At 40.0% G+C, this 26306-nt stretch overlaps 1 protein-coding gene across 6 annotated transcripts in view; it reads left to right on the plus strand.

The window, feature by feature from the left end:
• The window catches only part of Pard3b (par-3 family cell polarity regulator beta), a 974006-nt gene that overhangs the window by 546959 nt on the left and 400741 nt on the right, over positions 1 to 26306 (plus strand). For 4 of the 6 annotated variants that reach the window (XM_048458969.3, XM_048458967.3, XM_085699281.2 and 1 more), the window contains 4 exons: positions 215 to 400; positions 13796 to 13966; positions 18039 to 18171; positions 22685 to 22784. In XM_048458969.3, the coding sequence (XP_048314926.3) occupies positions 215 to 400; positions 13796 to 13966; positions 18039 to 18171; positions 22685 to 22784 (590 nt within the window). The remainder of the gene's footprint in view (positions 1 to 214; positions 401 to 13795; positions 13967 to 18038; positions 18172 to 22684; positions 22785 to 26306) is intronic. The other 2 variants (XM_048458971.3, XM_048458970.3) reach the window with 1 other exon arrangement.

Here is a 26306-nt window from a genome sequence, read left to right on the forward strand (position 1 = left end):
AGCCATATCCAGATTCTATCCCCAGAGAACACTTTGCTGTGTGGTGGGCATGGTGGTAGCATCTTACAGAGAGACAGAGAGGTAAAGCGACTGTCTTTATCTGCCGGGAAAATAGCTGCTCGATGTCCAGCCATTCCGCCTTGTCAACTGCATCTGCTTCAGTCATCTGAGAAGTGAACTGATATCCACCCTGCTCTCTCACTCTTCCCGACAGAAAGGAGAACCCGACTGCTGCATGCTCTCCCCGGAGGCGAGCCAGCAGCTCACCTTGGAGATCCCCCTAAATGATTCTGGCTCCGCTGGCCTTGGAGTTAGCTTGAAAGGGAATAAATCCCGAGAAACTGGAACTGACTTGGGGATTTTTATCAAATCTATCATCCATGGAGGTGCTGCTTTCAAGGTAAGGATGTGATGTTTGCCTGGCTGCTAGTACTTGAGGATGTAACTATTGTGCTTGAACCCAGAGAGAGGCCACCTCTGAAAGGATGGGATCTATGGAGACCTTCCTGCTAGACACTAAAAATGTGTGTGAACAGATCTGAGGCCAGTTCCTTGTTTTCATACTTCCTAAAGTAATTCTGAAAGCTTATCATGATTCCCATTCTTTTGATTACTCTATTAAGGGTCCTTTGAATTTATAACTTGGCAGAGTAGCACCTAAAACTATGCCATCAGAAAAACAAAACTGAAATTAGTTGACATTAAGACAACAAATTAGAAAACTGTGCTTACAAAAAGAGAAAGAAGCAAGAAAGCCAGCTTAGTGGATTCTAAGAATGACTGTAGAATAAACGAAAAGTTATCTATCACTGCGGGTACCTGAAGATAATCACAGTGCACTGGACATATTTCCCTTTCAGCACTTGAGTAAGCTCCAGAAAGACAGGAAATATTATGGCCATACTTTTTCAGATTTGGGTGGACTGAGACCAAAGCTATCACTAATCTAGCACTGCCACTACTTGGTGTCCTTGTGAAACTGTGGGCAAGGATATTCACTAATAGTCTCTCACTTTGTTACCTGCAGAACCTAGTCCATAAGGGCCCTAGCGATTAAATAATGAATGCACACAAGAGGTTGAGAGGAGCAAAGTGATCATAGAAAGGAAAGCAAGTCTGTGGCCCTAACCACCATTTCCTCGTGCTATGGAATGGTATTCAAGAGTCCTGCTTGCATCTTTCTCTTCTCTGTAAACAAAGGCAAACTAATCTTCCAAGCTGGCCCCAGTTTCCTCATTTAGGGAGTCAGTAAAGTTTGTAGTGCTTATGTGCTCATACTATTATGATGACTAAGACACAACACATATAGAGCAGTGGTTCTCAACTTATGGGTCACAACCCCTTTTGGGGTTTCATATCAGATAACCTGCATATAAGATATTTGCATTATGATTCATCAGTAGCAAGATTACAGTTATGAGTAGCAATGAAATAATTTTATGGTTGGGGAATTGCTACAACATGAGGAATAGCATTAGGAAGATTGAGAACCGTTGACATAGAGTCTTTGGCTCAGTGTTTACCAAAGCCTCTAATGCCTGTTAACCATTGCAAATGGTCTTACTGTTGGCCATGTGGGCCCCCTCACACAGCAAAGCTGAGAATGCCTGTTTAAACTTTACAGGAATAGCCAGGTCTTGTCCTTGCTTCGTTTATCACTGTCTCCTTATGGCCCCACTTCTACTATTCCTTCAATTTAGACTCTAAGCTGTCTTCTTTCTTGGAACAGGGGGATTTGCACTATGGGTAGGCAATTCTTTAATTTATTCTCCAGCTTAGTTAGCTTTTGTCACATGATCAATAATCATAAAAGTTCTTAATCAGTAAGCTTTTATTTTTCTCATGGCTCTGTGGGGCAATTCCTAATGGTGGTGGAGATTGTGATGCAGGCTGAATGTTTTCTGTCACATTGTAGATCCATAGGAGGAGGGCCCACTTGTTTGTCCTGGCCGCAGTAGCCCAGAAATAACCACACAGAGATTGTATTCATTAAAACACTGCTTGGCCCATTAGCTCTTACTTCTTATTGGCAAGCCATTTCTATTAATTTGTGTATCACCATGAAATCAGGCAAAGTTCCAGCATATCTATCTCTGGAGGCAGATCCATGACGATTCTCTCCCTCCACCTACCTTTTTCCCAGCATGCCATTTAGTTCCCCCCACCTAAGTTCTGCCCGATGAACAGGCTCAAAGCAGTTTCTTCATTAACCAATGAAAGCAACACAAAAACAGAAAGACCTTCTACACCATTGAGCCTATGGCAGGGAAGAACAGAACTAGGCAGGGAAAGCTAGGCTGTATGCTGGGAGAAGAAGGGAAGTCAAGGAGAAGCCAAAGATCCACCGGAGACAGATGCTGCCACTTGGTGATCTATAGATTAATAGAAATGGGTTAAATTAATATAAGCCAATAAGAAGCTAGAGCTAATGGGCCAAGCAGTGTTTTAATTAATACAGTTTCTGTATGGTTATTTCTGAGCTAAGCTAGCCAGGCAGCCGGGACAAACGAGCAGCCCCTCCTTGCAACATAGGTCTACAGGCATATTATGTTCCACATATTTCACCAACCCTTTGAGAGCAGGCTAACAGATATCAGAGGGCTAGTTGCAGTGGGAGATGCCTTACAATGTCTGGACTCTGAAGTGCTCCACTGTTTCACCACACATACAAAACTCGTCAGAATAGTCATCAGACTGAACCTAAGGTCGTGGACTGAAAATCATTGTCTGCACAGGGGACCTGGCAGAAATGTGAGTGCAGAGATCGGTCAAGCAACGAGGTTTATTAATGAATCTACACTACACTCTAATGGGTCACAAATAGCATGGAAGGGAAACAGAGGGACAATCATAGCAACAAACATCAACATCCATTATACTTCCTGCTTGCTGTATGCCAGGCACCACGAGAAGTATTTAAAATGGATTCTCCAATTCTATTCTTCATTTTCACATGTTTATTATATCATTTATCAAAAGGGGGATTGCTCATGAAAGTGATTTCAGGACTCTGTTCTTATGAGATGATCCAGACTTGCCAAATATAACACCAGACTCCATAGCCTGTGCTATACTGCTTTAGCATGAAGATACTTTTCAGTACATCTAAGTGTGTGCCTGAATGCAGGGGCTACTTCCTGGTACAGTCTTGTATCGTGTTCATCCTTCTTAGCAAGCAGTCAAAGTGTGCAATTTGTTTAAGAACAGGTGCTATGTGGATACCTACTTGATATTATTCTTCTCCCTCCTAATGGCAGCTCTTTTGTGAAGAATTTATTCAAACAAAATTGAAAATGAGATGACTTCTTGGAAATTAAAAGAAAACATCTTTGTTTTTGCTTCTTCTTTCTTTTAATGGGCAAAGCTTCAGTTCCAGCAGATAGATATTGGTGTGTAATTCAGTATGCATTTCTGTTTGTGGCAATGAGCAACCCCTTACCTGAGCAGACTCTCATAGTCCCATTCCTTGCTTCCATTTATGAACATGTCCTTCCTGACACACCATTGAAAACCACTGGACAGCGTAGTTATAGCTGATTTTTAACAGTAAGAGGCATCGATCATGAGTTTAGCCTTGTTGTGAATGGTTGGTAGCCATTTGTCTTGTGTACCTCTTTCACTGTGAGCAGTAGAGCCCTGAGCTCTCTTCACAAGGAATCTGATAAGGGAAAGGAAGCTGTATTTTCCCTTTTTCTGCTGGCGCAATAATCCACTGTTACTCCTCAGAAGATTGTCTCCTGTTCCCCAAACCTGGATTATGTCTTACAAAATTGTCTGGAGACTTTGTTCCTGCCTTGGTTGAAGAGAAACAAATGTAACAGACTGCAGTGTCCCTGAGGCTTGGAAGATGAGCACCGGGACATCCATATTAACATCCGGCCCTAGGATTTTACTTGAAATCAACAAAATATTTTTTTCTACTGGAGCCCGATCTTTTTCTCCCAGCATTTCGTTCCACTAATTGGTTCTCAAGGTGGTTTTCCCTTAAGGGAAGGTGGATTGTTGAAAACTAAACTACTTTGAAAAGTATGACCAAATTCTTCCTGTGAATTCTGCGTGCTGTATCCTCCTGGGAGCTTCTGAGGATATAAACAAAGACAGGCTAGGCACCAGATGTAAAATCTCAGAATGACTCGGGTTCTGATGTCTCTCATCTCACCTACCAGGCTATTACTTTCAAGCTTCTCGTTTCCTCTTTGAGTTATTTCTAATAAAGAGGCAAACCTCTATTTGCTAGTAAAAGCATACAGGTACTCTTTGGTGCAGTTTGGGAAACAAGCAGGAACTTGAGGAGGAACTCAGGGCAAGCTGAATTGCAGGTATACTTTGCTCAAAATTATCCAAATACTTAAATAACTCAGAACAGTGAAGATACAATGAAAAAACAACACCCAAGAAAACTTAGGGAAAAAAGAAAACAAAAGAATGCCCAGAAACTGAGATGTGATTGAAGAAAGACACCCTGGTGTCGTCTCTGACCTCCCACACATGTACATGAGTGGAATACCTGTTCATACTGGAGAACAATCTTGTTGATGTATGAATACATGCAACACTTCTATACACACAAAGGAGCAGGAGAAATAGCACCCAGACATTCTACTTTCCAAAAGCCATGCTGTTACAGGCTGTCGTGGTATGTGGAGTTCCTTGCAGAGCCTTCTGAAGCATCTCTGTGAGCTATCCCACATCATTCACAAAGCACCATGGACCACATCAGCACAGTGCTGCTTCTTGGAGAACTGATGGAGTGTGCCTACACAGTGCTCCTGTTGCAGGCTTCTTCTTGGATTTTAGTTTCTGTCATTCCTCCTACGCGTTTGTCCCCAAAGTAGAGTGTAATTACTTCTAGAAACAAAATATGAGAGAATGTGTCTGCTTCTCTCTACAACCAAGAGCTGTGACTAGGAGGAAATCAGGAGGTCCTTGAGGATGAGTTTTTTTCAAATTCCCTTTTGTGGTTGGAATTTCCAGTGAAACGTGTTGTTGCTGTTAAAAGGAAAGATATGGTGTCAGTTTTACACTTGGAAAAGTGTCCCCCTCCTTTTCCAAATTTTCATTAAACATTCACTTTGTATTTTCTCAAGGTCACTCAATCTCTCTAGTTACTTTGAAGACTCTAGATATTTAATCATTTGCTAAACATTTTCAAGTTCAATGGGTTTTTTTTTTACTTTGCTTTTGATGAACTATATTACATAAAGTTTAATATGTTTTATTATTTATTTTATATTTATTGCTTGCACTTAGACTGGTTATCTTTTACTGCAGTCATTTTTAGAAAAGATCCATCTTTTTTTAATTTAGGAAAAACATCAACACTAGCATAAGCCTAAGAAAGAGTTCCATGCAGGGCGTTACACTAGTCTGGCTGGCACTCTTTACATTTGAATATGCTGATGTTACGAGTGGAATGTACCCCATTGAAGTCCTGAAATAATAAGATAAAAATTCAAATTTAAGAACTTTTTTTTCCTAAGGGAAACAAATGTCATATATCAGGTAGAGGGATTATTTAAGGACTCTTAAACAGAGAGAATGCATTTAAAACTGCTACTCTATACAAAATTAATTTAGCTCAGTTTGTGCTTAATAAATACTACTCAATGATAGTGAAATTAAGTAAAAGGAAAATGCCTAGCATAGTTAATTGCAAATGTGTGCACCCAGAATATGAAATAGACATCATTTAAGTAACAATTCTGTGTGCTCAAGAAATTTGGGGTGATTCTTCTCACAGATGTAGAATTTCATAATCTTTTCATGGTGGATATGAGAATTTTAACTAATGTGAATATTCACAATGATCAGTTTTCTATCTGAGGGGAAGAGCATCCCCAGGAGCAGAAGAGTGAGGGCCACAAGAGGATTCCTGGGTCTTGGGAATGCTGAGCATTTAGAGGCCTCCCACCCTCTTAGCAGGAGCCTGATCAGAGCTCCCAGCCTGAGTAATTTCCACCTCCATTTCTCCCAGTATCTATAAATCATGGCATATCTATAATTAATGAATCCAAAGGAAGATAAAAGGAACAGCTTTTTAAGGAACACTAATGTTAAATGATTTTTTCAACTCTCCATTTTTCTTAAAATTGATACATTCCCTGCCAGTGAGAGGACTTTGAGGCGTTGCTGGTATTTGAGGGCATTCTAACTTGTTCCTCTGAAGGAGGTCCAGGCAGTCTGGGTCGTGAGCAGCTACTCACTTGTAAGAACTGAGCACTGTTGTGTTATCCCCATTCACAAATGGACAACTGCAACTTGGAACTGAAAAACAAATCAAGAGATTTGTATTCTACATACACAGTAAGAATTTTATGTTAACAACAAGGAAATCACTAGCCAAATAAGGAAAACACTCAATCAATTTTCCTCTAAGGCATTGGAACTCTTAGCAGGTGTTAATTCATGTGATCATGCTTATCATTTCTGAATTGAGACACCAGGACTTTATACAAAGGTCTTATCACATAACTTCTAACACTTTATGATCTTACCTCAACTTTTGTCATTGCTTTATCACTTCAATTTTTTTTCATTTCTAAAAATACAAATAAAAAGTACATTTGGTCTGTACTGAGCAAGATTTAAAACTGCATTATTTTGATGTACATTTTGGATACAACTGATATCTTATTAGGCTTGAAAGCATGTATGACTTCATGATCTTAGAGAAAAAGGTAATCTGTACAAATTGATCTATAATGATGGTAGTGTGGATCTATAAATAATACCTGTTAAAAATAGTTTATAATTTAAATGTCCTCCCAACAGCTCCTGGAAGGATGCAACTGGGAGCTGGTGAGCCCTTCAAGAGGAGGGGCCTGGTGGGAAGTGTAAATTCACTAAGAGTATACCTTAGAGGGAAAGCGGAGCCTGGCCCTTTCCTTGTATTCACGTTGCTTTTTCACATACTCAGGTCATATTGTGATGTCTTTCCATTGGCACAACTGCTCCTAGAACAAACCTGAAATTGTGCTAAAACAGCAAATGTAAATTAGTTTGGCTATATGTAACATAAGATGAGAGTACCAGGTTAGTACCTCAGGGAGTTGTCATAGAACAAAACTAATAAGCCTTTCCCCCACCCCTACAGCCAGAAACAAAAACAAAAACAAAAGCATAGAGAAGGGAAAAAAAGTAAATACGATAAATTTTTTCAATGAGAAAGATCTTAGAGAGTCTATCTAATCTGTTTATGCATTCATGCAGAATATTCCTGATTCATGTATAACACATATGCCTTAACAAGCTTTCTTAATCTGCTTTTCTAGTCCAAAGTAAATTAGGAGCACAAAATCCGGAAGGAAAAAGGAAGGGGTGGAAAAGGAGCTGGAATGACAGGAAACAGGAAGATGTAAAACAAGCACAAAGTGTTATTACTGTGCCATAGGCTGGTAAATATTTCTGAGATTAAGTCAGGCCTTCTCAAACTTTCTTGCTGCAGCAATAATAAGATTTAGTCTGTCTTTAGGAAGCTGTATGTTGCAGGGTTTTTATGTGTGTTCTGTATTTGTCCAGGAGTTATAAGCAAAAAGGATTAGACTGTATTTTGAAATCATTATATCAAAATGATTATGAGTATGCTTGTCCCTATCTCCAGAGAAGGTCCTTTAGCTTCCTTGCAAACATTTCCATATACCACAGATGCTGGGGCTTTATTGGTCTGTTCCATACAAATGGAATGAATCTCCCAAGATGGTACTGCATTAAATCCATTGAAAAGTTTACAGTAGCTGAACCAGTAGAGATGGGGCCAGTACAGAAAAAGTAATCAAGCTAGCTTGGGCTCATCAGTTCTTCTTAGGTACAGTTTATAAATTAATTGATTTCTTCATTATAGATGAAACACTAGTCCCTATGTACCTGACTGAAAGATTTTTTTTTTCAAGTGACTTTTCTCTATTTAGCAAGCACTCTACAGCCTCTGAAGTCAGTTAGGCAGTCTATAATAGATTGGAGACACAAAATGAACCACCTCATTCTATAATCTAGAAAGCTAAGGATACTAAATTCAATATGTGAGAAACTAATTCCTTAACGACAGCAATAGCTATAGTAACGTAAGCGTTGGGAAAAAGAGGCCTTAGTTGTGCTGGAGATTAACTGTGAGAGCAAGATGGCAGTCAAGCCTCACTAGAAAAGGTAAGTAGGTATCTAATAAGAGCAAAGGACTTTTGGAAAGGAGGAAGGGGGTGGGCAAATTCATATACACCAGACAGGGATCTTTTGGGGAGAGGTATCCCCTTCCTTCAATTGAGATATGTTAGGGCAGACGATAAAAATTGAAAACATCTCACATGAGTAAGGCAGTATCAAATAAATACTACAGATTGCCAGTGTGGCTGGCTTCCTTTCTGGAACTGTTCTTAAAAGTGCTTTGTTTGTTCGTGTTCCTTCAGACTCTTGTTTCTAAGTCATTCTAAATGATAACAAACATCGATTTATCTTAGGTATTGGTTTATTTTCAAAATTACAGTAGGTAGATATTGTCATAGAGTAATTTTAGAACCGTTAAAAGAATTCATTTGGAACACTTGTCCTAATGTTCAGAGGTGCCACTTTGCCTAGAGTGTCCTCTGCTCCAGGGAATGTAGTCTGTAAAGTTTGACTTTGGGGCTTGGGCTCTGGGTGTTGATAATACCCCAAGAGACAGGGTCCTGTTAGAAACATGCAGAGACAGGAGCCAACATCTGGTCATGATTAATCCTCTCAACACCCTGGACTAATGTGGATTGGCCTTGGGCCGCAGCCAACTCTTCCTGGGAAAGCTAGCTCCCATGCTTCTCTCAGGTTCTACAGAGTCCTCATTGCATGCACTTTCTTAGTCTCTCCTTTGCATCATTATGACTTTACATGGGGAGGCTTCAGAAAAGCAGACTAATGGGAGTGCATGGAGCTGTGTGACATCACCAGTTCAGAACAGAGGAGGTCTTCAAGAGCTGAGCACCAGGAGCTGAACTAGAAGGTCACAGTTTCCCTGAACATCATGGCAGTTCTGCAGGAGGCACATGAAACATCATGCGCGACACACGACAGCCCCTGTTGTGGAGAATTATCTGGTCCAAATGTGCGATCGCAGAGAAACCCTGGTATAAATGGTACTGATGAGACTAAGATTTGTAACTTTTATTAGAGTCTCAGAGAGATCTAAGAAACCATAAAGTTTAAGGATTATTAGCAGAGGGACTAAAAACAAGACTCCAGAGTGACCCAGACCTGTTCAGATCTTCTCACAGAACATGACTAGTAACAATTCATTCAACCCTTCCATTTCTTTTTTAAAAATACTGTTATCATAAGGTTTCAATTATCTCATGTATTGAGAGAGTTTAAGCATAATGACTACATTATAGAAGCTTATTAGGTGTTTTATTAATATTTTAGTACCCTTAATAATTTCTAGAAATGTGATTTTGGAATCCAAATAGCACAATAGGAGCTCATACATATCCTCATCTGTTGGCAGAGGCCACCCGTTTATTTCCCTGCCACTCAGACTTGAAATAATCACACAGAAACTATATTATTTAAAACACTGCTTGGCCTATAGCTTAAGCACATATCTAGCTAGCTCTTACATCTTAAACTAACCAATTTCTGTTATTTTATATTTTACCACAAGGCTCAGTCTCCTTCAGTGGTGGCAACATTACATCTCACTGACTCCACCTACTCTCTTTCTACATCTCTATTTGAATTTTCTGCCTTGCTTTACTCTGATGAGCCACTGGGCAAAATTAACTTTATTCATTAACCAATGAAAGCAACACATTGGCCGAAGGACTTCCCACACCACTCATCACTGGAGGGTCAAGGCAGGATCGCTGAGTTTGAGGCCAGCCTGGATTATACAGTAAGTTCCATAGTGAGGCCAGCCTTCTCTACAAGCTGAGATCTTGTCTTAGAAAATAAAAGAGATGAGAGGTAAGAAGAGTTGGCCATGCTAAGATCCTTTTGAAATCAATTACTATAACCAATCTTCTATCTTTACATCCTTATATAGTAGGAAGATCATTGGAAGAAATGATTAGCAGAGGCCCTCCAAATGCTTCACAGAGACCCTGCAGAAGGCAGGTGTGTGCTCATGCTCCTGGTCTCTGAGCTTTTGACCCCTCCTTTTATGATAAGTATTTAGGATTGATGCCTTTCTAAGCAAACCCAGGCACAGATAAGAGAGAAACATATAACTCATCTAAGCTTTTCATATCGGCGCTAAAGTACCCCGAGTAAGTCGCTGGTGGTTGTTATTCTCATTTTCTTCCTCCCTTCAGCATTGCTTTTGTGCCAAAGGTAAGGACTGGGTTTTTTTACTTAGGGTTCTGCTGACAGTAATATCGGAAAGAAGATTTCCTTTGTCTCTAAAATTGTTTATTTATGATTGTTACTGTTATTATACAGCACATGTGTGTATGATGTCTGTATATGTAAACACACATGGGATGACACACATGTAGAGGTCAGAGGACAACTTTGTGTACTTAATACTCTCCTTCCATCTTTATGTGAGTTCCAGGAACTGAACTCATGTCACCAAGATTACATGGCAAGTGTCCTTCATCTTAGCAACTTGCAAGCACAAGTTTTATTCCTTTAGAAAAGTACAAGCCTGACCCAGATTGTGATGAAGTAGATATGCTAAAATTACTAAGTAGCATCTTTGGATATTTGTATTCACTTATATAAAGTTGTATGTTTTAACTCTCATGACCAAATATCTATCTGAACATAATAGTAACAGAAAAATGCCATGGAAAACTAATCTCCTTGGTGAAAATCATTTCAAAGTGAAAAGATATACATGATTTTCAGGAGTATGTTTGATTTTGAGTAGCAAGTTCTGTGTTCAAGCAACTTCACTTTAGATGATGTCTTTAGATAATGTAGTTAGGAAGCAGATCTTTCTTTTGCCTCTAGTTTGCTCCCATCCTTGGGCATCTCCTGTAATCCCAGGTATGCGCCCAGATTTCAAACACTGCTCTCTTCCAGCAGACACCTACAGCATATTTTCTCCCCACTTTTGAAAGGTTTTTTGTGCAGCAATGCCCCTCTGCAGATGAGTAAATATTATTCACATGCCTAGGAAATATTAGTGAATTCAAGACTTGTACTGTTCTGTTTTTTTTTTTTCAACTTTGACTTAACCAGCTGAGCCAGTCCTAATACATATGAAAGCACCTTGTCTTACTTGGTGTTAGATAAACGCTGCCTCGTCTTCCTGGAGCATTATATTATCCATCTGTAAATGGAAGAGGTTGGACCAGATGACCTCTGAGGACATTTCTAAGCTTGAAGCTCTGTGATGGTATGCTAAGACAATGTGGTCTTCCTGGCATTACCATTAATGAAATTACCCGTCATTTATCTTATGAACAAGAAGCACACACCAATAGTGAGAGGACAGCCACTCCTACAAACAGGAGTGTGTGGATTTTTATTGTGACCACAACTCTCTAGTGACAAATGTGATAAATGTGAATGTCTCAACAACAACAACAAATTCCAGGGTCCCTGGGGTGAGTCAGCTGACCTGCCTTTTGTTTTGGACTTGAATATATTAAACATATCCTACTTGATGCCTGAAACCTAGAATGCTACTAGAAATAGTTTTATATTAATAGATGTTGGTGTATGCTTTTCTATACAACTGTTTTCTTCTTGCATCTTCCCAGTCATTAAATTCTTTCTCAGATTCCTTCAGATTTATTGCTCCTCTTCCTGTCATAGAGGATGGGGTGCCCTCCCGGTTGACTGACCTCTACACTGCTCATTTCCGGGTAACAGCGCCAGTGTCCATATCCAACCCTTCTCCTTCTTCCTCATCTGTAAAATTTGCACATCAGCTTCCAGCTACATTAGGAGAATTTCAGTGACAAGATCAGCCCAGTGGTCCTCCTCACCATTTCACAGAGGCTTAATCCTCTTCTTTGTGTGCCTAATTCACAATTGGATAGCAGAAAGAGAGGCAATTTCTTTTTTGGCTAATTAGGGGAAAGGTTAAGTGAAGTTCCGAAGCCAGAAGGAGGAGACATTAAGTTCCCATGAGGCAGACCTTGGAACAGTTTGTATCTAATCTTACACACTCTCAGTGCTCTTCCTGCGTGAGCATGCACTCCTTTGGGTGGCCTCTGCAGTCCTGTGTTGCCAAGACTTCACCACCAGGTGATGTGTAGGACATCTCTAAATGTCTAGACCACCAGCTGTCACTCCTTCTCCTTCCCTGTTCCTTAGGGAACAGTTCCTCCGGCCATCTGCCCATGCATTTGTCCAAGCCTATCAACCAGCCCACGGGTTTTCTCTCTGAGGCTCAATGACTGGCTTCCAGTCTGTACTGTGTGCCTGTTTTGATCATTTCTCAGGGAGGTTTTTTTTTTTTCTTTTTTCAATTTTACATTATATTCTGTTCATTTGAACTTCTACCCCACTTACCTCTTACTGCAAGGATTCTTTCGCATTTAGTTAAGCACTGCGCAACTATGCCGAGGCCATGAAGTGAAAGGGGCTGAAGGGCCAAAATTCACAAAACTTAGCTTGTGTGATTCTTGTCCAATGTGCTATAGAGACCTGGGCAAATTAGAATTAGAATTCATGATTCTGATTACTTTGTGGAAAATTTTATAAAAACACTTTTATAAAAACTCCTTAACTTGTTGGGTCTGTGAGGATCACAGTAGGCAGATATGCAAGAAGTCTCTGGAAAAGTAAAGCACTGGGCATACCCACTTGTATTTTTGTGAAATGTATTAACATCAGCAGCAGGACAAGATTCCCAGTTATATTGATCCTGACTTTCTGCATGTCAAGTAGCATAGGACAGTTTCCACTCAGCGGTCTATAAACACGGTAAACACCGTTCTCCCGGGGTGGGGAGTGGGGGGGAGATGCACTGTGGTCTGCCCAAAGGGGCTTCCCGAAGAGCTGCTCCCCATTTTACCAGCCCCTGCTGGAGACCTCACAGACAGAAGGCTCTGGATGAGTATGGGAAGATGAGTGGGGCTGACTCTCCGCACATGGGGTCCCTGGTGCTTTAATGGTAAATGGCATCTCCTCTAGGAGGACTAGATGAAAACATCCAGAACATCCGGGAAAAAGTCTGAGAACCCCTCCCCCCGCCTTTGTCAAGCTTTCCTGCCAGAGGTATTAGGATAAATTGGTCCTTCACTGCACACATCTGTGTTCTTCTGAATACTAGTTGATGAGTCAGACTGTGCTTGAGGTAGAGAAAATTATATGAAGAATCTGTTCTCTCCATTCAGTAGGCTAGCAGTGTTAGCTAGGAGAGGCATTATGCTGTCGGGCACACAGCTTTTAAGCACATCTTTCCATGCCTGAAAATGCAAACCCTCCTTGTGGGAGATAGCTACTGCCTTTGTTTCTTAACCCGGGTTCCTCGAGTCCCCATAGGGTATTTACTAAAACAAATGGCAGAAGCATGCTAGATTCATGTGTTTGCCAGACAGAGATTTAGATAAAAAAATATCAGACATGTCTAAATCATTGCAGCTCAGAACTCTAAGATTTCTTTTTTAATACATTTTTATTGATATTTATTGAGCTCTACGATTCTCTCTGCTCTAAGATTTCTAAAAATAACTCCTTTCCCACAAATCACGATTGTTAGTGTTTGTGACTGTCTGACTAGTTCCAGATCCGCTTCCTGCCGTTGAAAATCGATCATTCCTAAGAATTAAGGTTCACATTTCTGACTCTCTCTTCTTCGTACTTGAACTTTTCCTCCCAACAGCTACCTGTCATGACCATGCTTGCTCGTCTTACACTGTTTCCCCCTCTGCCCCAGGATGGCCGACTGCGAGTGAATGATCAGCTGGTTGCTGTGAATGGGGAAACTCTTCTGGGCAAGTCCAACCATGAAGCCATGGAAACACTGAGGAGATCCATGTCCATGGAAGGAAACATCCGAGGCATGATCCAGTTGGTGATACTGAGGAGGCCCGAGAGACCACAGGAGGTGAGACCATTCTTTACTTTCCTGAAGTCACCAGAATATACAGGCTCAATCACTCATGTGGTAGATTGACATTTATTGAGTCTGTACTTGGGAAAGTTTGGCCTAGACATACTCTGATGGATATATGAAAGAAACAGGTGGTTGTATATTTTAGATATAATAAAAATGTAAGAAAATATGCATATAGAGTAAATCATTTATCAGATATCACCAGTCTGCATTTACTAGGGCTTATGTTCAGAAATTCCTAGGGGTTCTGGACTTATTAAAAAAGCATCCTTCTTTATACAACTTTTGGTGATATGCTAGCAATGCCTGTACCTTGTGTTTATTGTGAAGATTATTATGTTATAATTAAATCTCTATATTCTCCCCTATAATCTACACATAGCTAATACTGTCCTGAGGTATAACTTAGTTAAAGTTTGATCTGTTGAGCATTTGATTTTATTTTATTAAAAGATGTAAGTCTGATTTCTTTTTTAATAATTGATTGTGCTTTTTAAAAGAATGGAAAGTGCCCACTTAAATATGAACTTTATATATAAAATAATATAGTATAAAAATAGTATAAAATAATTCTTAAATGCTGATATACCAAAACATTTCATTTACACAAAATTATAAGCAAAGCTGATCTTAAAACGGTTTTTAAAAGATTAAGTATGAAATGTTCCTAACAATTACTTCAGAAAAATGAGTAGGTTCATACAAATTGACAAACTATCATCATAGTTATACATCATCGTGTTAGGATAGTATCTAAGACCAAAGTATGCTTCTATGCTACAACTGTATATAAAGTAAGAGATGTACTACTTGGAAAACTGATATCAAACATTAGTGTTAATAGTAAGTTCAACCAAATTTTAAAAATGAAAGATTATAAAACAAAATATCTGTCAGTGGGGCTCCTTGTGTTATATGCAGTTTACTTGTGCTAACACCCTCAATTTGCTATTTCCCAACCATGAAAATACACAGCTAATGTAAGTGCTTGATGTATAGAAGACAGATACTGGTACCTGTTTTATCTACCGTTAGAGTTTCATTTCTCCAAATGTGATTGGCTCCCAGTAAATGTTGCTAAATGAATGGAAAAGCTGCATCTGAGATCCACTTTATTTGACAGGGTGGTCTTGAAATAGTGAAATGATAGAGCATCTCTTCCTTTGCTATATTATCAACTATTGGGAGAGAGTAACTGTAACTCCTATACTCTTTGTATATAACCTTGTAGATGTTAAAGAAATGTAAATTGGCCAATTACTGAAGACTATATATAATGAATGAGCTTGTTTTCCACATGTGTGTCTACCTAAGTGACAGAGTCTTCATGAATATTTAATGGCTTCACTGTGTACATAGTTTGAATGTCCTCATCTTCTGCTCTTAACACGAGAAAAGAGCCTGTCTGGTGTACTTTGGTCCTTCCTATAGAATCCTGGGATGTGAGGAACCTACTTACTGGAGAGTGATGTGAAGAAGGGAATACGGGAGGTCTCAGTCACCCCTTCTCTGTAATCTTTGTACAATAGCTTCCTTTAGCAGCACCTTCCGTTTTTCTTCCTTAGCTGAGGTATCTTTGTTAAAGGAACTCTTAGAGAGCCATAGTCATGCAGAGGCCAAATTAAGCAAAAAGTGAAAAGAATGAGTATGTCTTTAATAGACTAGAGGTATCGTTACCTTTCCTCTTCCCCCATTCCACGTCTGTCTCTAAAAGGCAGTGAATGGCAGTGGTGGATGTGATACCCTGGCCCATGGAGCTGGGGTGCTTTGCCGTCAGCACTTTTCTTTACTGTGATGTCTCCATCTTTAATTCCGTAGTCCAGAGTAGAATGTGGCCAGCATTATCCCATCCGAAGAAAGTGTTACCTTTCAGTTCATTCCCAGCCTCAGATGTGTCTTGTTAATATCGTTCACCAGGGAATCAATCAGGAATAGGAACCACTGTTACAAGAAGCAATTTTTCTGAGAACATTGAAACAAGGATCCATTTTCTTGCCATAATATTTACATGCTTTCCATGGGAAATGAGCAGGTGTTTGGACTCTCAGCTATAGAGAATCTTTGTGGTAGCCATGAAGATTAAAGAGTCTTACAGACAGAAGCCTAATACACAGCTTATCTTTGTTAATTAACAAAATCAGCCGAGATCTCCTGGATCGGCCTGACTGTGTCAGGCATTTGCTGTGCGTAGTGTGTGCCGTGCACAGTGGCTTCCTGTCTATTCTCCCACAGAACAGCAAGTACCCTCTGGTCCATAGAAAAGCATCCATAACCCAGAGGAGGCTTAAGCACTGCTCATACTTCAGGGCAAATCAATTAGTTAGATTTGGCAAGAATGCCAGCATAATTGCTGGAACATTATACCAATATTGAAAAGAAATGAAGATGCTACTTAAGAAAAGTCAAAATATAAAGTTGTTATTTTTCCCCCACATTACCCAGTTGTACAAGATAGGTAAACAGTTTTGATGAGAACCTCAGGAAGAATTCATAATGAGCACTTGATTGAATCAGAATCATTTTGAACAGAAGCGTATTTTCCAAGGATGAGCTTCAGGTTGAATTGTGATTCTGTTTGTGCCTAGAGACTTGATATTTAAAAATGGGTTATGACCTGGTTTTGTTTTTCTCTTTCCTAAAACATTTTCCTCCCTGCTGCATCTCATCTTCACAGAGGCAGAACATGTTTAAAAATCCATTATATTTTTTATTGGCTAGGACACTAATGGAGGCCTCTACGACAGCTCTGCTTTACAGGCTGGATGCTTTAATTAGGCTGCTTACTGATCAGTTGTTGGGATATTGATTGTGTCATTTATCAAAGAGCTAGGAAAGCAGAAAAAAATTGTTTTTGTTCCCGTTGTTCTTGTGAAGTGAAAACACAAGGCAATGCAAGCAAGGCGAGTCCTACATCTGCCTGACTGCTGGGCTCCAGCGTTGAGCTAGGACTGGCTGGTCTCTGTACCTGCACAACAGCAGCCAAGGGTAGTATGGTTGTGCGTGAGAGAACTGCGTTAAAAACCCTCCTCAAAAGCTAATGGCCTTCTGCAGCAGAAAACATTTTAATTATTTAGGAACAGAATAGAAGCAAATGCTTCAAATATTTTGTTTAGCTAGATACTGACTTTTTTTTTTGTGACGAAAGAGGACAAAGTAGAATCAAATGCATTGTGTTTTAGCCAAATGCTTTCCTGGAGAAGGGAACTCGGGGAGTAGCTCTGTGTTTGTGACATGTGCCTCTCACAAATGGCCAAGAGAAGAGCTATGAAATGACTTCCAAATCATTTATTTCCCTGAAATCTGTTAGGGAGGCAAATAATAGGAACAAGAGCGAAAGGCAGCCTGCTATGCCACAATCCGCTTGAAAGCCCGAGTTCTCTGTCGTCAGCCACCTCCTGTTACCTCTTCAGCACCTGGGGAAGATGGTTTGTGGGTGTTATTCTGGATGCAGCAGTTTGCAGGAAACTGTGGATTTGTTTACAGACTATCAGAATCTGAACGGGAAAGATATAGAAGAAAAAAGGCTCTCGGGAGAACCACTGCCTGGCCTGTCACAGCTCTTTACTTTAGCATCTGGCCAAGCCTGGGGTCTGCAATAGGACGCAATCATGGCATTCTGATGACAAACACTGCTTGGGTACCGATTTGTCCTAGAGCATATGCACTTATCGAGGGAGGAAGAGTGGCAGAGGGAGAGAGGAACCAGCTGGTTGGCAGAGAAACACCCTTGGCATGAACTGTATTCTCGTATTGACACTGCCACAAGCTGTACTCCCAGATGGAAGAGAATTTGAAAGAAGGCAGTTGTAAGTGGGGGGAAGAATAATAAAGTTAATCCTCTTTTGTGTTGGCTATCAGCACTCATAATCCGTAACACTGCATTGTCCAGGCTCTTCATTTTGTGTTGAAAATGTTTGGAAGGACAGGGCTGTCTCCCGAATGAAGATGTACATGCTTGAGACTGGAAAGGGGCTTCTGACGAGGACCATCCATGCCTGCACTCTGCTTCGATTGTCCAAGTTGAAATGTATTTTTAAAATGTAATGTTTGTTTCTGTCCCTAGGAGCCGACAGACTGTGGGGTGCTTTCCAGACCATGTTTTGAGAACTGTCCAGAAGCTCTGAGTACCTCCAGGCGCAGTGATGGTCGTCTGTTGTATCCGTTTGGCACTTACAGTCCACGAGATAAAAGGAAAGGTAGGGTCTCTCCGTTTCCATTCTCTTCGAATGGAGCACAGAACACAGAAATGGCTTTTCACTGAGAAGAGGGAAAGGTATCAGGGACAAAGACAAGTTAATCAGGCAAAGTGCAGACTCTGTCACTCAGAGTCATGCGAACTGAGGGTGGGTGAGAGTGTTGACTCAGAACTTGTGAATCAGATTCCTGGCAAGGCTTCCAGCTGACGTGGCAGTTTCTGTGCGTGCTGCCCCAAACAGGAGGGTTTTGTCTAAAACAAACCATGGCTAGAGAATCAAAGATGGCAAACTGTGAGGTTTTTGAAGATCATTTTTATCATTGAAAGTTACCGAGCCTCTTCAAAATCACATGGATTTAAATGAAACCACAAAGTGGTCGAGATGTGACTCACAGCCTTGTGCTTGGTTCCAAGATGAATGTGACAAGTAGTGGAAAAGCACAGCTTGAGGCCAGCGACATGGCGGCTGGACTGTTGTTGTCTGATGACGTACTCTCTTATTACTGGAATGGATCACATTTCAAGTAGACTTCTGGATTTTCTTCATTGTTCTTTCAAGCTTACACTCCAGGTCACCCAGAAACTTGTTTTATCTCCCTCTTTCTTCTTTCTTTAATAGCTTTTACTTTTTATATTGCAAAAGCAATACATACATATTCATTGTACGAATTTTAGAGGAAAGCATTAAAAAGAAAATTTAATATTACTCATTCCTCTATCTGTCATGGCTCCTAATCAATAACATTTTATGTAGATCTTTCAAATCTTCTCTTCGTGCAAATATGTATACATAAAATGCAAGTAAAATGAAACGTACCATAGGTAATTTCTAAGATTTTTTTTCCACAATTGATAGCACATGATGAACATACTACATATCACTGAACATTCTACAGCTTCATATGCAGTGGTGGCATGACCTACTACTCAGTGGGTGCAATAAACATTCTACCCTCGATCCTGTGTTTTAAGACACGTAAGACGTCACCAAACTATAGTGACACAGGAACAAATTCCAAACTCTGATGTTATTATATCAGAATGAACTTGTGGACCTGAGATTGTTTGAGCATTAGACTGTTTCATCTGAATGAGATGTTGTGGGGGCAGGGCGGGCAGGGATACCTCTGAAAGGTTTCTATTTTAAGTATTTGCTGTCTGTTTGATATGTTGTTAAGCAATTTACATTCAAATTCAAAGTGTGTCATATTATTAGCCTCATTTTACAGGTGGAGATGTAGAAGGTCTGTGAGCATAAATAATTTACCTAAGACTATGCATATTTGATAAACCCGGAGCCTGGCTTCAGTTTCTGTCCCTGGCTTTGGCTCATCTCAGTCACGGCAAAGTCCCTACCTTCTGTTGTTCCCTGGGAACCAATGAAGTCTTCCTATGATGCTAAGAGTGTCTGTGGAATGCTAACTTTACATTGTAACCAGATAAAAAGCCAGTCTGTCTTGGCTTACCTTAAGTAAACTGTGTGTTCTTGACAGATCTTGGACTTTCAGTTCTTCTGTTCACAAAGCAGGGGAGAAAGAGACTTTGTTTGTAGAACACAGACGTCCCTAGAGCTCCTTCGGCTTTACGTCTGCATTGGAAACAGTGAGCTCTTTGATTTCAGAATGACAGCTAATCTCTGGGAAGATTTTTCTATGTTCTCTTCCTGCTAAAACATAGATGCAGATAGAACAGTGCTCATGCCAATGAGAAGGAAACAGCAGCAGCAACAACAAACAAACTCACTAAAACCCACTGCCAGGTGCCTACCTCATTTCCTATCTTGACTTTCCATGCTGGTGTGAAAATCCCAGCTCCTTTAAGACCTTTCCCATCTGCACTAGAAAATTCCTGGTAATGCCCACTATTGGAGTAGTATGGTACTCTAAGAGAGTAACCGAGATTGGCTACGTCATTACCATAAGCCTCTTAGGCAACTAACCATTGTCTGCCTGAAGGAAATAAAGTCAGCCTGTTATCAGATCCCGGGGTGTCTGTACCATATCGCCCAGTTGCCCAGACTCAGCTTTGCGTAGCGTGGACTCACGGCAGCTTCAGTTAGAGGCCAGCTGATCAGCTTACTATTCGTGAAAGCCAACCGACCTAGAGGTTTTATGAACATTCTAGAATTAAAATAGTATCATGCTGTGCTCCTCATGTCCACTGCTTCTCTTCAAGTCGTCACCTTTTGCACTTTGAGAAGTTCCAAGAGTCCCTGAGTTTCAGAGCCAGAGAAGTTGCTACATGCCAGAGACTTGTGAATTATGATGGGGGCTTAACCTTTTAAAAGGGCCTCTTTTAGCAGAACAAGGTTAATTTGACACAATGTAATGTCTAGTAAGGAGAGAAGCTGGGACAGTTAAAACATCAACTGGCCTCCTTCCCCTTTTTCTTTTCTTTGTGTGTTTAAGGCTCCGTGTTGGCATACTGGGTTCCATCCCATTTTATAATAGCGTACATACTGCCCACAGTTTGCCCACAGTTGATATACTGGGTTCCATCTCATTCTGTAATAGCAGGACGTACTGCCCACAGTTTGCTCTACATTTTATTCTTTATTCTCTTCAAGCTGTTAACACAGAAAAGAATTTTTAGAATAACATTTATAAAATAGGAACAACAGAAAATTCAGATTTGTTTTGGAAACTTGTTAGCTGGGCCTCCTGAGGAGGAAGTGTGGTGCTCCAGGAAAGCAGCGGGAGGGAAGCTGTGTCCCTGGAGCCTCAGCACAGCCCACCTCTAGTCTGACCGTTCTCCCCGTGCCCTCCACTCCTTTACTCTCTGCCTGCGTTGTCTCCACTTTCAGCTCGGGTAACAGCTCAGGTGAGCCACTGCCCATTTTTATGTTATCAAATGCCATCAGGAAGGCGGGCATGTGTACAGTGCTGCAACACTGTTATTGCCCTTAAGAAGAATCTGAAGCGGGGTCGTCAAGCTCTTTCGACTTGGTCATTGTAGTGCAGAAACAACTACAATAAGTGTGCAAATAAAGGAGTGTGGCTATTTTTAACAACATTTTATTTAAAGGACAAATATTGAGCTAATTTCAGACCAGCGCCATAGATTTCTTATCCTGTTTAAAGCCATGACTTTTTTTCCCATCTCTCTGCTATTCTTGACTATATGGACTTCACAAGACAAAAGCCATAATATGGTTATTAAAGAGGGACATTTAATGAACAATAACTTAGTGATTAGGAAATATATTATCAACATTCACAGGGATGTGTGTGAGTGCCTGTGTATTAGGAATATACTCATATAGTCAATTAATCCAGAAACATTATTTGTATGAGATTAGAATTCTACGCTTGTTTTCCTGTACAGAGTTTAACAAAGGTGCCAGGGTCAAGAGAAGAAAGTTTAATAGAGTATGTTGTACACAGAGCCAAAGTAACATGAGATTTGCCTCTGCTCCTAAGGAAAACACTAGACCCTAGGAATACAATAAAAATGAAAATGATGGCTATAATAAGACTCTAAAAATCCTGAAAGAGACAAAAGAGAAGACTAAGAAGTTCCCTTCAGTCTAGCTAGAAAAATGTTGATGAATAGATTACAACTCGGTAGCTCAATAGATAGCTGTCGTCACACACAAACAAATGGAACTGGATAGATGTGATGCAGGACTTACTTTATGCCACTAATGCACAAAACTAAACATGTAGGTAAAGACAGATGTCATAGATGTGGCAACTTGATGGAAGGAGAATGTTCTGATTAAAGTCCTGACAGAGGCTCAATCTAGCAACTTATCAATAGACTTTCAGGAGCCATTTAGGGAAAAGGATATGATCTACAGCTCTTCTAATCCATAGTCATTTTGTTGTAATAAATGAAAGAATGTTCGGAATGAGCAATACGATTAGAATAATGTCTGACCCACAGTGTCTCATCAGAACTCGTTTCTTAATAATAATAGTGAAGATCGGGGTACATGTTATTTCTCCACTCTGAAGAGCCTGTAGAAGAATGCCATGTTTTGTTAAGTAGGAAACCACAGATTCAGACTCCAGTCTTTTGCTTACAGGATCTTACAGCCCAGATACAAAAGGTTGACCTTTCTCCCATGCTTTGTCTAAACAATGAGTAGTATACAGGGTCTCAAGGCTTTTTCCTCATACTTTTTCTCACTCAGGTAAATTCCTAAATTATATTTCAGAGTATTCATTAAAAAGCCATAATTATAAAAATATTAAGGTATAAAAGACATGTTTTATGAGTCTCCTACAGATCAGGGATATTGTTAAGCAGCAGGTTTTCACAGGTAAGAAAAGGTTGTTGAGAGGTGGAGATTTATATGTCATAGTGGCCAGTGAGTAGGTCACACGCATATACACTCTAGAAGGCATGGGTCATCTCAGTCAGGGAGCATTCATGTGAGACCTTCCATTCCAGGTGAAGCTTTATTGATTTCTAAGTTGGTTTATGTGTCTGAGAGATGGACTGAAACAAAAGTAGGCACTGAATCCTTCTCCCTCTGGTTTACTACAGCTTTATTTGTTCCTTGTTTATAGACCTATTGCTTCCCAATGATGGGTGGGCTGAGAGTGAAGTACTGCTGTCCCCCTCACCACATCCTGCTCTGGAATGGGGCCTTGAAGATTACAGCCACAGGTATTGATAAAATGATATATCATAAATGTTTCCGTTAGAGGTTTTCTGGGAAAACTCAGCAACCTTATTTTAACTGTATTTTTTCCAGAATGGAAATCTTGTAGTCTCTATTTTCCTTTTGGATGAAAGGTTTTTCTGGCTAAGAGCTTACATTGTTCTTAATAGACTTCCTTGATTTTTTTGATATCCATATTATCTAATTAATGTCATTAAGAAAAATCTGGTGTTTCTTTTCCAAGTTTGAAAACCATAGGAGCAGAGCTGAAAGGAAACTTACACAGGAAGGTACAAAATAAAACAGAGAAAGCATAAAGCTTCAGGTTCTATTTACTTTGTAATTGGCAACCACAAAAGAAATTTTAAAAATAGAATCTCCAAGAAAGTTAATGGAATCTAAAAATTAAAGCAACACCATATAATCTAAAATATTGAAAGGGGTTCCCAATATTATAGCCATTCTATAATAGAAACTAGAAAATCAATAACTTTTAGACTCACACAAGCATGAGGGGGAAGATTTACTAAGCATACATACTATTTGATTAGGGGAATTCATAGATTGTGTTCTGATGAGCTTTAAAAATCATTAAATTGTCTTTTTACTATTTTCTGTATTTATTATGGCTGTTAAAAAACTGTGTATTTTATTCCATTCTGTTTCCCATGATAATCCTGTGAAATTTCTTCATCTTTCCTTTATCAATGCTGGTGTCATTTCTATTATTCTTTTTAATATAATCTTCTAGAAATTAGGTGACATGAAGTGTAGCCAACTCTATCAGAGATAAGCTGTCTATGCTGTACTACCTCTAATTTTTAGTATTTGAAATCATTTATTTTCCTCAAAACTTTATCATGAGAATCACAATATGCTAAACCAGCACTTGTAGCATGATAGCCAGGCTTGTTGGTGTATCTGTCCCGCCTGGCATCCCACAGCTGGCATACCCCAAAGAAAATCATACAGAGGACTCCGTAAGATTATAAAACTGATTGGCCCATTAGCTCAGGCTTCTTGTTAACTCTTGTAGTTTATATTAACCCATTATTCTGATCTCTATTAGCCATATGGCTTGGTACCTTTTTCAGCTGTCAGCTCACATGTTACTTCTTCAGTGATCTGGGCAGGAATGGAGGAGGAAGCTTCCTGCTTCCCAGAATACTCCCATTCTCTTTGCTCCACCTCTACTTCCTGTCTGTTTTTCCCACCTATATTTCCTGCCTGGCCAATCAGCATTTATTTAAAATATGATTGACAGACAATTTCCCGCACCAAGCACTGATGGGGCTTTCGTAGCAGAACATATGGATGTGGTTGGTTTTGTTCATTTATCTGCATTGCCTGTGTTTATCCTGAACCCAAAATGAATTTGATGATGTACAGAAATCTCTCACCCTCACCAAAAGTCAATTCAAAATGGGTCAAAGACCTTAATTTAGAGCTTGAGACACTCTGCCTGCTAGAGGAAAGCATGGTGAGCTTACCTGAGCACTTTTTGAACAGGACTTTAGCAGCACAAAAAACAGTCCCTAGAATTGACAAGTCGAAATGGATGGAATTAAAGTATCTGCACAGCAAGGGAAACTGTCTTTAGAGAGGAAAGACAGCCTACAGAATGGGAGAATCTCAGTCAGCTCTGTCCCAGCAGGTCTTGGTATGTAGAAAGCATTGATATCTAAAATATATAAAGATCTGCAAAAATTAAGGACAAAAAACATACAGCTACCTAATCAATAAGTAGGCTAATGAAATGAATAGACAATACTCAAAAGAATAAACACTAATGTCTAGTAAATAATTCTTAAATGTTCAATATCCTTAGCAACCAGGAAAATGTAAATTAGAACCACTTTGAAATTCTATCTCACCTGGGTCAGCATGAGTATTACCAAGGAAATAAATGACAGGAAATGATGACAAGGCTGTTGTGATGAGAACCCTGTCTGCTGCTGGGGGAAATGTAAAACTGTGCCATTATCGAGGAAATCCACTGTCCACTGCAGTCAGCCACAAGCCATCCAAATGCAGAGTTGAGCACAATCCTGAAGGGCACATCTACAAAACACTCATGCACCTGAGGTTCAGGAAACACTGTAGAAGAGGGAGTGGAAGGATCACAAGATTCAGATCAGGGACTTTGATGAGAGATTATATCTCTAGTAACTTCTAAAGCTACATCTGTAAAGTCTTACCAACATGACTGCCCAAACATGAGCTGGAAAAGGGTGACACTAAGGAACATGCCAACGTGGATGAAAAAAGTCCAGAAGGCTTCAACCCTACACAAAGGCAACCAAGGAAAGCTGGGAGTAGGAGAGGTGGACTTCCCCACTAAAGCACACACCAATGTGCTGTCCAGTGCCAACTGCTCAGTCATGAAAACACACATACAGGAAACATTAGATGGACTCCACAGGCTAGATTTAGGAATATATATGTATGTAGATAAATGCACATAAAACTAATTAGTGAAAAAAGAGCTCTTGGATTTGAAAGATGAGGAAAGTATATATGTAAAGGTCTGGAATGAGGAAAGAATAGAGAGCAATGTTGTAATTAAATTATGATCTCAAAAATTAAGAAATTACTTTCAAAACATTTATAGAACCACAAAAATATGGGAAAATAAAATTAGAGCCACCATATGACCCAGAAAAAACAGTTCTTGCCATGTGCCCAAGGGCTTCTCTCCTGCCACAGAGTCATCTGCAAAGCCATGCTTATTGCTGCACTAAGTACAATCGCATATCACCCAGCCTCAATGCCCATCTGCTGGAAAATGGATAATGAAAATGTCACGTCTATGAATATGTATGCATTTTCTCAGATATTCCAAAGACAAAGTTAGGAAGCTTACAGGATCATGGGTAGACCCGAAAAGCATATTAAGTGAGGTGCCCCAAATGCAGAAAAACAAAACTCACATGTTCTCTCATGTAATCAGATCTTCACTCTAATGTTGTATGTATGTAGGTTTTGGATTGTGAGTGGCTATAGACTATGAAACCAGACAGGCAACCTAAAGAGGGAACAAGAGGTGCAGAGAAAGGAATGAGGGTACCAAAGGCCACATGTGACACAAAAGTGGAAGGAGACCATGGGGTGAGATAGTACAGGGAGTGGAGGGATGAGGAAAAAGTGGGGAAGAGAAATAATAACCAATTTTTTTTACAAAGGTCATAATAAAACCCAACTCATTGTAGGCTAATTAAAAAAAACCCAAAAAAGATTCATTTTTCTCCTAAAAAGAGAAACACACAGCTAATTAGGAGGGAGAGATCAGTGAAGAATGCTCTGGTAGCTCAGAAGACTGAACCCCAACTCTGTAAGATGAAGGAAGGGTTACATCAGATAAAGAGTGATTTCATGGAAAAGGAAGGGCCCACGACACAGGGGTATGGAAGAAGAAAAGTCTTGATGAGAGAGGGAGGAATCCCGTGTTTGGTGTAACTGAAACTTTGGCATGTGGAGGAAAATCCATGGCAGGTTTCTGCCATGTTCCATGAGTATCGTATTTCTCT

Source organism: Myodes glareolus, chromosome 1 (genome assembly GCF_982192425.1).
Source record: "Myodes glareolus chromosome 1, mMyoGla1.1, whole genome shotgun sequence".
NCBI classification, from domain to species: Eukaryota; Metazoa; Chordata; class Mammalia; order Rodentia; family Cricetidae; genus Myodes; species Myodes glareolus.